This window comes from Oncorhynchus kisutch, linkage group LG4 (assembly GCF_002021735.2).
Source record: "Oncorhynchus kisutch isolate 150728-3 linkage group LG4, Okis_V2, whole genome shotgun sequence".
Taxonomy (NCBI): domain Eukaryota; kingdom Metazoa; phylum Chordata; class Actinopteri; order Salmoniformes; family Salmonidae; genus Oncorhynchus; species Oncorhynchus kisutch.
The window spans coordinates 18,583,644-18,601,392 of NC_034177.2; the positions used below are offsets into that span (position 1 = coordinate 18,583,644).

General features: G+C 43.0%; 1 protein-coding gene across 8 annotated transcripts in view; it reads left to right on the forward strand.

The window, feature by feature from the left end:
• The first annotated feature begins 3,611 nt into the window (after positions 1–3,611).
• eps15l1a (epidermal growth factor receptor pathway substrate 15-like 1a) overlaps positions 3,612–17,749 on the forward strand; it is a 33,482-nt gene continuing 19,344 nt past the window's right edge. For 6 of the 8 annotated variants that reach the window (XM_031822578.1, XM_020480400.2, XM_031822576.1 and 3 more), the window contains exons 1-16: positions 3,612–3,673; positions 4,801–4,842; positions 5,024–5,113; positions 5,673–5,720; positions 5,843–5,938; positions 6,219–6,284; positions 6,469–6,654; positions 6,855–7,100; positions 7,260–7,417; positions 7,506–7,683; positions 10,250–10,312; positions 11,128–11,216; positions 12,802–12,874; positions 14,611–14,772; positions 14,956–15,153; positions 17,002–17,166. In XM_031822578.1, coding sequence (XP_031678438.1) covers positions 3,647–3,673; positions 4,801–4,842; positions 5,024–5,113; positions 5,673–5,720; positions 5,843–5,938; positions 6,219–6,284; positions 6,469–6,654; positions 6,855–7,100; positions 7,260–7,417; positions 7,506–7,683; positions 10,250–10,312; positions 11,128–11,216; positions 12,802–12,874; positions 14,611–14,772; positions 14,956–15,153; positions 17,002–17,166 — 1,887 coding nt within the window. In that variant the 5' untranslated portion in view covers positions 3,612–3,646. The remainder of the gene's footprint in view (positions 3,674–4,800; positions 4,843–5,023; positions 5,114–5,672; positions 5,721–5,842; positions 5,939–6,218; positions 6,285–6,468; positions 6,655–6,854; positions 7,101–7,259; positions 7,418–7,505; positions 7,684–10,249; positions 10,313–11,127; positions 11,217–12,801; positions 12,875–14,610; positions 14,773–14,955; positions 15,154–17,001; positions 17,167–17,749) is intronic. The other 2 variants (XM_031822575.1, XM_031822577.1) reach the window with 1 other exon arrangement.

Sequence of the window (17,749 nt, forward strand, 5' to 3'; positions counted from 1 at the left end):
TATGTACAATAAATAGGTTTTCAAAGCTTTAAAATTGTGTCATTGGTTATGATTACACAAGACTATGCATCTTGAATCCAATGGTGTAAAAAGTACCCAATTGTCATTCTTGAGTAAAAGTAAAGATACTTTAATAGAAAATGACTAAACTAAAAGTGAAAGTCACCCAGTAAAATATTACTTGAGTAAAAGTCTAAAAGTATTTGATTTTAAACATAAACTTTTCAGGACCCTGTCTTTCAAAGATAATTACTTCACAGATCTTCATTGTAAAGGGTTTAAATACTGTTTACCATGCTTGTTCAATGAACCATAAACAATTAATGAATATGCACCTGTGGAAAAGTCATTAAGACACTAACAGCTTACAGATGGTAGGCAATTAAGGTCACAGTTATGAAAACTTAGGACACTAAAGAGGCCTTTCTACTGACTCTGAAAAACACCAAAAGAAAGGTGACCAGGGTCCCTGCTCATCTGCATGAACGTGCCTTAGGCATGCTGCAAGGAGGCATGAGGACTGCAGATGTGGCCAGGGAAATAAATTGAATGTCACCGGCATCACCGGCAACAACGTCGCCTATGGGCACAAACCCACCATCGCTGGACCAGACAGGACTGGCAAAAATTGTTCGAGGTTTTGTCTCACCAGGGGTGATGGTCAGATTCACGTTTATCGTCAAAGGAATGAGTGTTACAACGAGGCCTGTACTCTGGAGACGGATCGATTTGGAGGCGGAGGGTCCGTCATGACCTGGGGTGGTGTGTCACAGAATCATCGGACTGAGCTTGTTGTCATTGCAGGCAATCTCAATGCTATGCGTTACATGGAAGACATCCTCCTCACTCATGTGATACTCTTCCTGTAGGCTCATCCTGACATGACCCTCCAGTATGACAATGCCACCAGCCATACTGCTCATTCTGTGCATGATTTCCTGCAAGACAGGAATGTCAGTGTTCTGCCATCGCCAGCGAAGAGCCTGAATCTCAATCCCATTGAGCACGTCTGGGACCTGTTGGATCGGAGGGTGAGGGCTACGGTCATTCCCCCCAGAAATGTCCGGGAACTTGCAGGTGCCTTGGTGGATGATTGGGGTAACATCTCACAGCAAGAACTGGCTAATCTGGTGCAGTCCACGAGGAGAAGATGCACTGAAGTACTTAATGCAGCTGGTGGCCACACCAGACTGTGACTTTTGATTTTGACCCCCCCCCCCCCCCCTTTGTTCAGGGACAAATTATTCCATTTATGTTAATCACGTCTGTGGAACTTGTTCAGTTTATGTCTCAGTTGTTGAATCTTGTTATGTCCATACAAATATTTTCACATGTTAAGTTTGCTGAAAATGAACACAGTTGACAGCGAGAGGATGTTTTTTTTATTGTTGCTGAGTTTACTTACAGTGCATTTGGAAAGTATTCAGACCCCTTACCTTTTTCCACATTTTGTTAAGTTACAGCCTTATTCTAATTTTAAATTACATTTCCTCATCAATTTGCACACAATACCCTATAACGACAAAGTGAAAACAGATTCTTTTTTTTAATACATTATTTACATAACTATCCAGACCCTTTTCTATGAGACTCGGAATTGAGCTCAGGTGTATCCTGTTTCCATTTATCATCTTTGAGATGTTTCTACAACTTGATTGGAGTCCATCAAATTCAATTAATTTGACATATTGACAGTGCATGTCAGTTGACAGTGCTTGTCAGAGCAAAAACCAAGCCATGAAGTCAAAGGAATTATCCGTAGAGCTCTGAGACAGGATTGTATCGAGACACAGATATGGGGAAGGATATCAAACAATTTCTGCAGCATTGAAGGTCCCCAAGAACACAGTGGCCTCCATCATTCTTAAATGGAAGAAGTTTGGAACCACCAAGACTCTTCCTAGAGCTAGCCTCCCTGCCAAACTGAGCAATCGGGGGAGAAGGGCCTTGGTCAGGGAGGTGACCAAGAACCCAATGGTCACTCTGACAGAGCTCCAGAGTTCCTCTGTTGAGATGGGAGAACCTTCCAGAAGGACAACCATCTCTTCAGCACTCCACCAATCAGGCCTTTATGGTAGAGTGGCCAGACAGAAGCCACTCCTCAGTAAAAGGCACATGGCATCCTGTTTGGAGTTAAGGACTCTCAGACCATGTGGACTCTCAGACCATGTGAAATAAGTTTCTCTAGTCTGATGAAACCAAGATTGAACTCTTTGGCCTGAATGCCAAGCGTCACGTCTGGAGGAAACCTGGGACCATCCCTACAGTGAAGCATGGTTGTGGCAGCATCATGCAGTGGCAATGTTTTTCAGCGGCAGGGACTGGGAGACTAGTCAGGCTTGAGGGAAAGATGAACAGAGCAAAGTACAGAGAGATCCTTGATGAAAACCTGCTCCAGAGAGCTCAGGACCTCAGACTGGATCACCTTCTAACAGGACAACGACCAAAAACACACAGCCAAGACAATGCAGTAGTGGCTTCGCGACAAGTCTCTGAATGTCCTTGAGTGGCCCAGCGAGAGCCCGGACTTAAACCTGATCGAACATCTTAGGAGAGACCTGAAAATAGCTGTGCAGCGACGCTCCCCATCCAACCTGACAGAGCTTGAGAGGATCTGCTGAGTTTGGGAGAAACTCCCCAAATACAGGTGTGCCAAGCTTGTAGCGTCAAACCAAAGAATACTTTTTTTAAAAACCTTCATTTAACTAGGCAAGTCAGTTAAGAACAAATTCTTATTTTCAATGACAGCCTAGAAACAGTGGGTTAACTGCCTTGTTCAGGGGAAGAACAATAGATTTGTACCTTGTCAGCTTGTGGATTTGAACTTGCAGCCACCCCAAACCGAAGACTTGAGGCTGCAATCGCTGCCAAAGGTGCTTCAACAAAGTATTGAGTAAATGGTCGGAATATTTCAGTTTGAAATGTTTTATACATTTGCAAAAAATGTCTGAAAATCAGTTTTTGCTCAGTTTTTGCTTTGTCATTATGTAGATTGATGCTAGATTTTTTTAGTATAAGGTTGTAACGGAACAAAATGTGGAAAAAGTCAGCGGGTCTGAATACTAAGTATCAAAAGTATATAATATAATTGCTAAAAAAGTAAAAGGATAAATAGTTTCAAATTCCTTATTTGAGGGCAAACCAGACAGCAACACTTTCTTGTTTTTTTATTGTTCGGAAAGCCAGGGCACACTCCAACAATTTACAATCAAAGCATCTGTGTTTAGTGAGACTGTAAGATCAGAGGTAGTAAGGATGACCAGCGATGTTCTCTTGATAAGTGCGTAAATTAGACACTTTTCCTGTCCTGCTAAGCATTCAAAATGTGAAGAGTACTTTTGGCTGTCAGGGAAAATAAATAAAAAAGTAAAACATTTTCTTTAGGAATGTAGTGAAGTAAATGTAAAAGTTGTCAAAAATACAAAGAATTGTAAACTAAAGTACAGATACCCTAAAAACTACTTAAGTGGTACTTTACATTTTTTATACTTAAGTACTTTACATTACTGCTTGAAACAATATGACAATTTACACACGTTTGAAAGACTATCATTTCAATCATAAGTACCATGCACAAGCTTGTCCACTAGGTGGTGGTGTTGTCTACGAACTGGAGGGTGTGTGCGTTCCCGCAGCAACAGGGAAGATGGCAGCACTCACATCTCTCACCCAGGTAATGTTACTGCAATGTATTCAATATTATGCAGTGGACTTTCAGTCTAGCTGTTGTGCATGCTGATGACCTGCCGTTTTTAGTGGTGTGCTCTTTATCCAATTTGTATAAGAAAGAAGACAAATACCGAAGGTATTTAGCTTGCTAGCTGGATGGGACAAGGCCTTGACAGTAAGCTTGAAGAGAGTACCGTTAGAAAGCTAGTTAGCTAGCCTGGCTAGTGGGCTAGCTACCGTTAGCTTTCTTGAAAAATGAACAAGCTAGCTAACGTTAATGCTCATTTGAGGAAAGATATTTTGAGATATGTTTCATAAATATTTAGATGTAGATACAAGACAGAAGAGCAGGAGGTATGCAACCAAAACATACCAACATATTTCAACGTTAGTTAGCTATAGCGAGCTAGAAGGCTAGCTATATATAGTTAGCTAGGTAAGCTTAGATAGCTTGCCAGCTAAACAATACTAGCTAGCAAGCTACACAATTTGACTATTATAACATTGTAATAACACGAACAGTTACTGTAATAACAGTGTATTAATATATATACATATTAATACACATATTAATTATATATACATATTAATACACTGCTACACTGTGATAGCTATGAAGTGAGTAGTGATACCGTAATGCCTGCAGCTACCTACTAGATGTGATGAATGATGACTGACCAGCTTGTGCGCTTATGTCGATGCTGGGTACTTTGCATTTTAAGTAAGATTGCAGAGAGGACCAGTTTTGTGTCAATCACATTTGCTAGGCTACATGATGCTTCTAGTTATTCCATTAAAACATAACAAAGATAGGCTTTTAGTGTTATTGGAGAACATGGATTTATAACACCTTTTGCCATCTTATAATTCACACAACGCTTTAAGTTTAAAGAGCTCACAAAAGGTACTCAACAACTTGGCTATGGCCTATTAGAGGACATTCATATTTGATGTCATGGGACAGGAAATCCCTCTCTGGCTATTGTTTGTGATAGACCCTTAAGTGCCTTTTTAAAGGATGGGTCCAGATGTCAGTAGTAGTTTGGTGGGGTGTGTCACACTATTTGACGTAAGACAATGGTTTCCAGCAGCTATTTGAAATAGTAATCTGAAAAACCTTTCCCCAATCAGCTGTCAAGTGGGAACCCTGTGTACGAGAACTTTTATAGACAGGTAAAATACATTTTTAAGTTTGGTTATCACATAGTCATATTATCTACATAGATTGGGGATCATTAAATGTCTTTATTGTTCAATGGATGCATTAAGGCAACGATAAACACATTCAACAGTATAGAGTGAAGGTGTGGATAGAAACATTTAATAATTTGGTTTGCTGTGTGCTTGTTGCAAGGTGGACCCAGGAAACACGGGGAGAGTAGGGCCCACGGAAGCTGCGTTGTTCCTGAAGAAATCTGGCCTTCCTGATGTCACCTTGGGAAAGGTGGGTAGCACTGGTACTGTGTAGCACTGCCGGCCTCTGAAACCTTGGGCAGAGTGGCAGACTCAAGGGAACAGTCTCGGACACTGTAGACGGATAAACTGTTCTGAAAGCAACCAGCAGGAAGTTATGTTTATTAGAGTGTCTCTGTCATTAAGGAGTAATACGAGCACCTCCACACAGGCATGCTTCAGTACTCCCAGAGGAATATAACTGGAAAAGATGACCACATCTTACGTCATTGCCTGGTCTGATTGGATCAATGTCGTTCCTTTCTATTTATCAGAACCTTTAGGGTGTGTACTTGTTTCAGCTATATTTGGTGTACCGTTTGTACCCATCTTTTGTTTTACTTGTTACCTTGGTCTGTTTATGTCATACTCTGCTTTGAGTCTTAGCCTATTCTATCTCACCATCACATTCAGCTGGTTATCTGGGACTGTTATGCACATTGATTGTTATTTACTTTACTTTGTACACATTCCATAATGATTGTTGCACATTGATGCTTTAATTGATGTTTCCTTAGTTGATCATCTTGTTTGTGTTTGTCTCCCCTCAGATCTGGGATTTGGCAGACCCAGATGGGAAAGGGTTCTTGGACAAACAGGTAGAGAACTAATCATTTCCTCTCTTTGTGTGATGCCTTTGATTCTGTGGCCCTTGAGGGCAATTGAGCTGGTATTTGTATGGTTCCCATAAACAATTATGTTGTCCTGTCTTGTCTAATAGGGGTTCTATGTAGCTCTGCGGATGGTGGCCTGTGCACAGAGCGGTCAAGACGTCAGCCTCACTAGTCTGAACCTCACTATCCCTCCCCCAAAATTTGTGAGTATAATCCTAACTAGTACAATCCTAACAAGTACAATCCTACCTAGTACAATCCTAACTAGTACAATCCTACCTAGTACAATTCTAAAGAGTACAGTCCTAACTAGTACAATCCTAACTAGTACATTCCTAACTAGTACATTCCTAACTACACACATGTTTCATGATAGTTTTATGATGCGTTTATTTTCTCAAACTCTATATGTTTATATGTTTGGTTGGGAGATTGTAAAGTAAGCGTGAAGGTGAAGTTATTTTTTTAATTGTTTTGTTATAGAAGGACACTAGCAGCCCATCGCTCAGCACATCATCGGTCTCTAGTGAACCCCACTGGGCTGTGAGGGTGAGTCATGTTGAAACACCCCTGGACCATATGCTTGGTTGATACAGACATATTTTAGTTTTGTATCTTAGACTTAAAAAAAAAAAATTATCATCCAAAACACTGAATTCAGAGAATCATCAACAATGAGTTTACCTTTGTTTATCAATCACTCATTGTTATTTTTGTTCATTTTTTATTCCAGCCCGAAGAAAAGAGTAAATTCGATGGAATATTTGAAAGTCTTGCACCAGTCAGTGGACTGCTCTCTGGTGACAAAGTAAAACCAGTTCTAATCAACTCAAAACTACCTCTGGACGTGTTAGGAAAGGTTTGGGATCTTAGTGACATTGATAAAGATGGACATCTGGATCGAGATGAGTTTGCTGTGGTAAGGTGTACTCCAGTAAATTGTGGAATGACTAGATCTGAATAAACAAATATTTCACAGCTCACCTTCACATGTGTATAAGATTATAACTGACACAATAGTAAAACATAATAACTGTCTAATAACATTGGTAATAAGGCTTACTTGTAATAGCATTTGTAATGACTAGTTGACTTTGTTCTTTCCCCTCTGTTGTCCAGGCCATGCACCTGGTCTATCGGGCCCTGGAGAAGGAGCCGGTCCCCTCTGTTCTCCCCTCCTCTCTCATCCCTCCTAACAAGAGGAAGAAGTCTCTGGTTGGCTCCCTCCCTGGCACCGTGCCTGTGCTGCCCGCCAGCCCCCCGCCCCCCAAGGACAGCCTGCGCTCCACCCCTTCCCACGGCAGCATGAACTCCCTCAACAGTGCCGGCAGCCTTTCCCCCAAACACACACTCAAATCCGCGCAGGTAAACACACACACACACACACACACACACACACACACACACACACACACACACACACACACACACACACACACACACACACACACACACATACACACAAAAACATTTAACATGTGAGATATGTGTGTGATAATGCGTGTAATCTCTTCTCCATGTCAGCACTCAGTGAACTGGGTGGTCCCGGTGACAGACAGAGGACGCTTTGATGAAATCTTCCTGAAGACAGACTTGGATCTGGATGGCTTTGTCAGCGGAATGGAAGTCAAGGACATCTTCATGCACTCAGGGCTGCCCCAGAATCTACTGGCACATATATGGTAGGAGAGACTGACTGATGGCTGATGCCACCTGATTACCGGACTGAAGTTGACTGTATTACTCATGTTGTTATTATTGTGTGTCCAGGGCCCTGGCAGACACCAGGCAGATGGGGAAGCTGACGCGGGAGCAGTTTGCTCTGGCCATGCACTTCATCCAGCAGAAAGTCAGCAAAGGCATGGACCCTCCTCAGGCCCTGACCCCTGACATGATCCCTCCTTCAGAGAGGGGCACTCCCGTTCCAGTGTGTACCACTCCCTCCCATGTACGCATTCATGCACCACACACACACACATACACACTCTTTCTATAGGTTGTTTTCAATAAAGCGTCACAATACATTCGATTTGGCTGTTGGGGGGCAAGGAGACCCCCAGCTTCGCTAAAATCATTGATAACTATTTCAAGGGATTGTTAAATAAACAGGCCTCTCTCATCTTTTTAAGTGGGTGAACTTGCACAATTGGTGGCTGACTAAATACTTTTTTGCCCCACTGCATATGTTTAGCCAACTGTGCAACGTTTCTAGAGGTAGCTTACAGACACAGCACACAAAATATGGGAAATGAACCTAAACCACTCATACTTGTCAGGTTTAGTTTATATCTCTCAACTATCCAGTTAATGGTGGCAAATATTGAGAGATATCGTGAGGCTACTCTATGTATCTGAAATGACATGATCATTGATGTTTACTGATCATGATAAGCAGGCAGGTACTTTCTGTATAACTCTGATGATAGAGATAAATGTGCGCAATTGTTTTGCATAGAATAATCTGAAATTCGTAGGTCTGACTATGCTCTTCAAGAGGTGATGATATTACAACCAAATAGTTAACATTTATTGAACAATCCCTTGAAATCGGCACGCAGTTGTCAATGGTTTTAGCTGAGCTGTGTGTTCCCCAGTAGGCAAATTGAACGCTCTACACCAGTGTCAAGATCACTTTCTGAGGCAAAATGCAAGCTGAGATCTACCGCTCAGATTTGTTTTTAAACAGGACTTCAAAAACTTAAGCCTATGCAACTTTAACCAATTAATTAAACCAATTTTGTAGCAATGAAGTTCATGATTTTAATATTCTAAAAACACTCAAACAAAATAACAAACTTTCACACACTGCTCACAGTTCTGTCAGGCCCAGACACTAAACAGAAAAACAAGATCCCACAAAACCCAAAAGGAAAATGACAACTTATATATAAGATCCCCAATCAGAGACAAAGATAGACAGCTGCCTCTGATTGGGAACCACACACGGCCAAAAACAAAGATATAGAAAACATAGACTTTCCTACCCGAGTCACACCCTGACCTAATCAACATAGAGAATAATAAGGATCTCTAAGATCAGGGCGTGACAGTTGTTCTTCTCAGACCATTTTGAAATTATATTTCAACATTTTAGGTATATGATCACACTGGTAATTTATCATTTGTTGTATTACTTGTGAGGCACAGCTGAGTGAGCATAATAATTAGCTTATTTATTTTACTGGACTGATGGCCTGCATCTGATGGCCAGTCTGAGGGGAGGGAGCAGCTGTGAGGCTGCTTCTCACCCGACTTACCGTCCCACCTCGCTCTCTCCCTCCACTGAGAAAAGTGGACACAGTCTTCCAGTTGATGGCGAAACTTAAGTCGCACAGCATTATTTCTGCCTCATGCACCAATTTATGTTGTTACTTCTATGACCAGAGAAAGTGAAATATTCCTCGATATTAAAAAAGACACAAGCTGCAAATATCAACGCAAGCTTTTCGAAACACTTTGCTATAGTCATTAATTGCAGCTGCAGTGCTGGTTGTAGCTTGAGTGGAAGTAGGGAGAATGCACATTTTATGGCTCATAAAAGTGTTCAACAAAGTGTTGACAGTGCTGAATAACAACTTAAACATGAACTTACCCATAAAAACAGCAGCTATTTGCTGTATTCATTGAGTCTCTCTCAAGTCATGGTTTTAAAAGTTTTGAAATCTCACATTATAAACTTTGCTGTGCGTTCTAGGCTTCTTTTTAAAGTCTATGGCGCGAGGAAACTGCAGACACGGTGGTCTGAGCTATATGATTGGCCAGACGTAGGCACTATACATGCACATGGATTTAGAACTGGAAGTATGTGGTAGTGGTGGAGTAGGGGCCTGAGGGCACACAGTGTGTTGTGAAATCTGTGAATGTATTTTAATGTCTTTAAAATTGTATAAACTGCCTTAATGTTGCTGGACCCCAGAAAGAGTAGCTGCTGGCAATGGCAATCCATAATAAATACAAATACAAATAGGTGCACTTGATTTGCTCACTAGGCCTGCCAGGTAGCCAGAGTTCTACCTTCAGACACATGAAATGGTTCATAATGGGAACACTGTGCCTTCCCGGAACTAGGGCTGCTGAATCAAGTGCACATACCGCCAACAGCACGAAACAAATACAAAAATAGGAACTTAAGGCTTTATTATTGGGTTTTTAACAGAAATGTTTGGTGATCGACTAGGAATGGCTTGGAGATCCACCAGTCACGATTGACCGGTTGGTGACCACTGCTCTACACATTTGATTGAAAACAACCTATTTTGGTGCAGAGACATGCTTAAAGTACTTGTATTTCCACTTTGAGAAAAAGGTTATTAGGTTTACCAATGAAATTGTTGGGAGCATATATAGAGTGTGCAACTTTCTTTCTTTATGTTTATACACTTTTAGACATATAACACAGTTAAAAAAATATCTAATCCTGTATTCATTTCTGGGATTGCCACTCAATGTGTCTCATGTCTAGGAATCATTATTGTGTTCAGGAGGAAGTCCTCATCCCTTGTTTCTATCCACAGAGTATGTCTGGGTATGTGACCCCTGTGAGCTCTGAGATGGCTGCTCTGTCTGAGATGAGGCGGGTGAGTGACGTCCTCCCATATTTTGCTTTTTGAAAATGTGTTAGCATTTTCCATGGCCCTGCTTCCAGGTGCTTGGTTTAAAAGCGTGGAGGGAGGGACTTTGATCCTCTGATAAGAAAGACTTGTTTTGGCAGCCAGGGAGTGTTATGTAACTACATTATTGAGCTGTGGAGAGAGTATCCTCTTGATGGACATAACTATTCATTGATTGATTTGGTGTGAAATTATATTTATATGGTTCGGAATCGCAATGGTTTGGAACCAATGGTTCGGAATTGTGATGTGCTTTGTGTGTGTAGACTGCTGCGATCCTGCTCCAGTCTGGTGCTTAGACCCTACCATGAGCTTACTGCACACTCTTTTCTTCTTTACCCTAACCTAAACGCTGCTGAATGCCGCTTTCTGGGTTATATCTCTGTATCAGCAAATAATGTTCAAGTTCTGGGTAGGTAACTGGTAAAACTCGACAAATGCTTTCGATGGCTCACGAGACAGAAAACCAATGATGAAAAGCATTTGTGAGAACTCTGGCTGTGAACGGTGGTGTGACTTGACCTCCTGAGTTTCCTAACCATGGCGATGGTGACCGGCTCCCCTCAGACATTGTTGCACTCGTCCCGTCGCCCGTCCCTCTGTGATGCTTCCTTCCCTGTGATCTCTCTCTCTATCTACCCTCTGGTTTGGTCTGGATGGTTTGATGTCGTGGCATTCTGGCTTTCAGATTATCTAAGAATAGGGCTAACTTTCTTTCTCTTCTCTTTCTCTTCTTCTCTTTCTCTTTCTCTTCTTCTTTTTCTCTTTCTGTCCATCCACAGGACAGCTCCAGTTCTGTTGGGTCAGGGTCAGAGTTCACTGGAATCAAGGAGCTTGATGACATCAGTCAAGAGATCGCTCAGCTACAGAGGTAATTCATAACACTGTGGAGATATCAAAGGGGTTATTTTCTTTCAAAGTGATCTCAAATTGTAATTTATTTCTCATCATGCAACATGTGTGCCACTGACAATGATCCAGAATTCCGTACCTTAAAAACACACCGTCTTTAGGGATGTCGTTTTTTCAGATATTTTTTGCTTAGTTATGTCATATCCAGCTTATGTCACCCTGTATGAGATCCTCTCTTCATTTCCTTTTCATCAATCATCACTCAACATAGCTCTGACTTGATTTAGTTAGACATTGCGGTTTTACAGCAGTAGTTTAACCTAAACGCAATAAAAGTAGCAACTACAGATGTAGGATCTTAATTTGATCACCCTGTTGCAAGATAACTTTCCTGCAATGCAAGAAATATTAAACTTAGTAGTTTATTTGAGGTTTTAAAAGGCTTCTGAAGTTTGACATTTCCACTTTGAAATGTCCCTTACGAAAATGTATCAACCCCTGCAGAACCACCTACAAAATTCCATTCATTATCATCTTAAAAAAACATATACTTAAAAACTGGAAATCAACCAATCCTTCGTCATTAATGCAATGGAAAGGTCAATTGCTTTATTATCTAAAAATGGAAAGTACGTGGGCAACGGGGTGCAGTTTGACACCATGTGGTAGAAAGTGATGCGGACGCTGAAGATGGGGGTGTGTGCTAGTGGGTCTGGGCAGGTGTGATGTTGTTGATGTTTGTATGATGTTGTATTGTTGATAAAATATTACAAATAAAATAATAAGTCCATTAATTATAATAATAATTTCCTGTTGCTAAAGGATTATTTTCCTGCTGCAGCAAACTGACTCGAATTAAGATTCTACATCTGTATACTGTTTTGTGTTTTAATATATCGTTATGCTATCTACACACTAGAACTCAGGGCATAAAATGCACACTTCAAAGAAGAAGACAGGTCACAGCTGGTGGTCCTTCCCTCATCCCCTCTCATCTCCGCTCATCCCACCTCATCCCCTCTCACCCCCCCCCCGCTCCCCTCCAACCTTCCTTTACTGTGTGTATTTTATCAATCTTTTGTTTTCACCACATACTTTACATGCTGCGTCAGAAATCTTGCTTTTACACACTGGAATGCTCTCAGGTAACCCTCTCTTTGCTGTCACAGTCTGTCCTTTTTCTTTTGTTGTTTTGTGTGGAGGAGGAGGGAAGGAAAGGAGGGGGAGGAGTGGAGGAGGGAAGGAAGGGGGAGGAGAGAAGGAAGGAGGTGGAGAGGGAAGAGGAGGGAAGGAAGGAGGAGGAGAGAAGGAAGGAGGAGGAGGGAAGGAAGGAGAAGGAGATTGAGGAGGAGGAGAGAAGGAAGGAGGAGGAAAGGGAGGAGTAGGAGAGAAGGAGGGAGGAGGAGGGAAGGAAGGAGGAGGAGAGGGAGGAGGAGGAGAGAAGGAAGGAGGAGAGGGAGGAGTGGGAGAGAAGGAAGGAGGAGGAGAGGGAGGAGTAGGAGAGAAGGAAGGAGGAGGAGAGAAGGAAGGAGGAGGGGGAGACTGTCTGGTTCTACCCTGTGGCACTATTGGTTGATGGTTGTGTGTGTTTGTCTCTCTTTCAGGGAGAAATTCACCCTAGAGCAGGACATTAGAGATGCTGAGGAGGCCATTAGACACAAGTCCTCAGAGGTGCAGGTGAGCAGGCATACCACTTTTTATTAAAAGGGGACTCAGGGGTTTTCACATATGTACAGTATATACACTGCTCAAAAAATAAAGGGAACACTTAAACAACACAATGTAACTCCAAGTCAATCACACTTCTGTGAAATCAAACTGTCCACTTAGGAAGCAACACTGATTGACAATACATTTCACATGCTGTTGTGCAAATGGAATAGACAACAGGTAGAAATTATAGGCAATTAGCAAGACACCCCCAATAAAGGAGTGGTTCTGCAGGTGGTGACCATAGACCACTTCTCAGTTCCTATGCTTCCTGGCTGATGTTTTGGTCACTTTTGAATGCTGGCGGTGCTTTCACTCTAATGGTAGCATGTGAGTCTACAACCCACACAAGTGGCTCAAGTAGTGCAGCTCATCCAGGATGGCACATCAATGCGAGCTGTGGCAAGAAGGTTTGCTGTGTCTGTCAGCGTAGTGTCCAGAGCATGGAGGCGCTACCAGGAGACAGGCCAGTACATCAGGAGACGTGGAGGAGGCCGTAGGAGGGCAACAACCCAGCAGCAGGACCGCTACCTCCGCCTTTGTGCAAGGAAGAGCAGGAGGAGCACTGCCAGAGCCCTGCAAAATGACCTCCAGCAGGCCACAAATGTGCATGTGTCTGCTCAAACGGTCAGAAACAGACTCCATGAGGGTGGTATTTCGGCCCGACGTCTACAGGTGGGGGTTGTGCTTACAGTCCAACACCGTGCAGGACGTTTGGCATATGCCAGAGAACACCAAGATTGGCAAATTCTCCACTGGCGCCCTGTGCTCTTCACAGATGAAAGCAGGTTCACACTGAGCACATGTGACAGACGTGACAGAGTCTGCTGCCTGCAACATCCTCCAGCATGACCGGTTTGGCGGTGGGTCAGTCATGGTGTGGGGTGGCATTTCTTTGGAGGGCCTCCATGTGCTCGCCAGAGGTAGCCTGACTGCCATTAGGTACCGAGATGAGATCCTCAGACCCCTTGTGAGACCATATGCTGCTGCGGTTGGCCCTGGGTTCTTCCTAATGCAAGACCTCATGCTAGACCTCATGTGGCTGGAGTGTGTCAGCAGTTCCTGCAAGAGGAAGGCATTGATGCTATGGACTGGCCCACCCGTTCCCCAGACCTGAATCCAATTGAGCACATCTGGGACATCATGTCTCGCTCCATCCTCCATCCAGGAGTTGGCGGATGCTTTAGTCCAGGTCTGGGTGGAGATCCCTCAGGAGACCATCCGCCACCTCATCAGGAGCATGCCCAGGCGTTGTAGGGAGGTCATACAGGCACGTGGAGGCCACACACACTACTGAGCCTCATTTGGACTAGTTTTAAGGACATTACATCAAAGTTGGATCAGCCTGTAATGTGGTTTTCCACTTTAATTTTGAGTGTGACTCCAAATCCAGACCTCCATGGGTTGATAAATTTGATTTCCATTGATCATTTTTGTATGATTTTATTGTCAGCACATTCAACTATGTAAAGATAAAAGTATTTAATAAGAATATTTCATTCATTCAGATCTAGGATGTGTTATTTTAGTATTCCCTTAATTTTTTTGAGCAGTGTATATTTAAATGTGATATGGTGGTTCTCCAAATTGAAGTATTGTGATGAATCAGGAATGTACAGTTTATCCAAAACACACTATTTCAATTATGAAATGAATCTTCCCCCAAACCAATATCCTCTTCTTTCCCCCTATCTGTCCATCAGGAGATGCAGAATGACCTGGACAGAGAGACGTGCAGTCTGCAGGAGCTGGAGGCCCAGAAGCAGGATGCCCAGGAGCGGCTGGAGGAGATGGACCAGCAGAAGGCCAAGCTGGAGGACATGCTCAACGACGTCAGGATCCAGTGCAACGAGGAGTCCCAAATGGTGAGAGGGATGGAGGGGTCATGTAGTAGCCGTGGAATCAATATGAAACATATCCATAGCTACTTTTCACTATGAATCTGGTAGACAGACCTTCCATCCTTGCATTGGTGGACAAAGCTTACATTGTTCACTTTTTCTTTCTTTCCCTCTGTCTGTTGCTCTCAATCTCTTTCTCTACCCCAGATCTCATCTCTGCAGAACCAGATCCACTCCCAGGAGACAGACCTGCAGAGCCAGGAGGAGGAACTGAGCCGGGCTAAAGCAGACCTGAACCGGCTGCAGTTGGAGGAGAGCCAGATGGAACAGAGCCTGACTGCCGGCAAGTTCCAGCTGGAGACCATCATCAGGTCCCTCAAAGCAACCCAGGACGAGATCAACCAGGTGAGAGAGAACCACTGTGGCCAGGTAGTGAGAGAGGAGAAGGAACAGGAATGTTCCCAGTCAGATATGCAGAGGTCCCAGACACAGTAATGTCCTGTTGGGGATCGGGCTATAAGGACAAGGACCACAACCTTACCTGATTCACACAATAGATCTAACCCGAACCATGCTGGCTCTGATATTTCATTGTCGCACTATCCTTTCCTTGCATGGTTTCAGCACAGCTATCTATGGTGGATGCATAACCAGGCAATTCAGCTCAGCTCAGCATGGCTTGGCTCTGTTTTGTCCTGTGGTGTGAACCAGGCTGATGTGTCTGGGATGTGAGATGACCTGTTGCAAGACACTTTCTAATGTGACCACCAGGGGGAGACTGTGTCATGAATGGCCGAAACAACCAGATTCAATTTGGGCTCGGTTCATTCCCCCTTGAGTTCTATCCTCTCATTTCTCTGAAAGATATTCAGCATAGACTGGACATTTAAGGCAAACTTCATTTTCAGTGAAGTTCTAGGGAAGTTGTTTTAGAGAGAAATGTAATATATTCCGTTGTTATATTTTAATGTGCATGTCATCGTCGTCAACCCCTCTTGAATTAATTTGGAGATATCAGCTGGTTCTCAGTCCTCTGCCAGGTTTGGGTGTGGCAGTTTCAGTTAGAGAACCAGCTGTTTTACCTCTGCTTTCTGCATCATCTGAATCATCATATCTGACATGACTTCCACATGCCACAGCCCACGCCTCAGATCTCACATCTCTCATATCACCCGAGAAAGGATGCTGAGCCATAGATGGCTGTGTTGTCTTTTATAGGTGGGGACGTCCTTGCCATTGCATCGAAGTAAGTGAAAGATGATCCGTTCTCATCTACTCTCATGAACAAATGGCAGCACTTCCATGCTCATCAGGACCAAATCATATTGACTCTAATATCAGAATTCGTCACTCTTCTCTCAGTAAATTTGAATTATATTGAGATTACACCACCATAGTTTATGTTGTATTCTCAGCCCACCATCTGTGAGGAGCCAAGGGGAATACCAGTACTCAGCTGTAGCCACTTTATGATTATTTTAGTTGTTTTGGCTCTTTTTGGTTTAGTCTCTCAAGGACATATTGAAATAAAATGGAAAAAGTAATCACAACCTTATGTACAAACACTTGGACATGGCTGGCTCCAAGCACAAGTGACGTAAGTGGTCTCTTAGGGCCCCAGCCACAAGTTAGAATAGTAGAATGCACAAGGTGAAGTTTTGAAATTTGGTTGTGCATCAGCAGTTTTCCTTTTGTTATGTCAGTAAATGACAGTCACTCAATTGTCACACACTAAAAAAAATTTGGTTGGTAAATTAGTCTAGCCAATTATCAAAACTTGTAGTAATCATGTCCGATTTACCAACCAGACATGAAGGGCACATGCCCAGGGGCCCTGACCTCCAGGTGGCCCACATGGATTTTCTTAGCTACTCTCACTTAGATATCATTTTACCATGGCAAAAGTCATGGCAAAATGTGTAGAATTTCATAAAACCTGCTTTAAAAGGGCAACATTTTCTCCTTGCCTTATGGCAAATTGTGTAAAAGGAAAGGAGGAAATGAACTTCAAAACTTTTAAATGTTTTCTCAACGGTCAACAGGGGGGCCACGAGATTTTACCTACGAGATTGGGTGGGGGGCCCAAACAAATCTCACTTAGGACCCCAAAAAGTCTAGAGCCAGCTCAGCACATGGACCACAGCATCCTGCATTCACATAGGACTGTGTTGTTACCCTAACAACCATGACATTCTCTGTGTTGAAAGAAACCCTACATTAACCTACTGTGTATGTGCTGTGCTGTTCCTCCAGGCTCGCAGTAAGCTGTCTCAGATCCAGGACAGCCAGCAGGAGATGAATAAGAGCATTGAGCAGTACAACAGCACCTTAAATGGGACACACAGAGGCAGCATGACCAACCTGGCTGACATGAGCGAGGGATTCCCCGACCGCGAGAACGGAGACTTCGGCGCCGTGGTGAGGACACCACACTGTTTAAAAGGACAGGAGGTTGAATGAAGTCCTTATTACTACGGCCCAGAGTTTCTTTCCTGGCCACGTCATCTGGCTCTATTTGTAAACCTATAGTAGTAGTACCTAAGTGCATTGCAAGCCTGTAGAAGACATATTTATGAGAGCTAAATAGAGGTTGAATGGTTGGTGTCTAGTGGAGAACTGGTTAAACCTACAAAAGGCTCTCATTCTACTCTTCTGAACACAGCTGGTACATTTGGACTTGAACAATGGATTGCAGCCCTAGTGTAATGTTGTAGTTAATTTCAGATCATGGTAATATGATGAGTCACCCTGCTGGCCTGGGTGTGAAATTAATCTGCTTGTCACCACTTTAAACAGCTGCAGAAAGCTGCAGCTAAAGAGACGATGATGGGAATATGCAAAACCTTCACCTGCAGAGAAAGGAGGTATCACTTCCATGATTTAGCATCAGAAATATTCCAATCAAACGTGCGACTCCACAATCTTAAATGGATTAATCCCATAGTTTGGTTATATTTGATTTGCTTTCCGCATAATGTAATTATCTTGCCTTAAATACTCT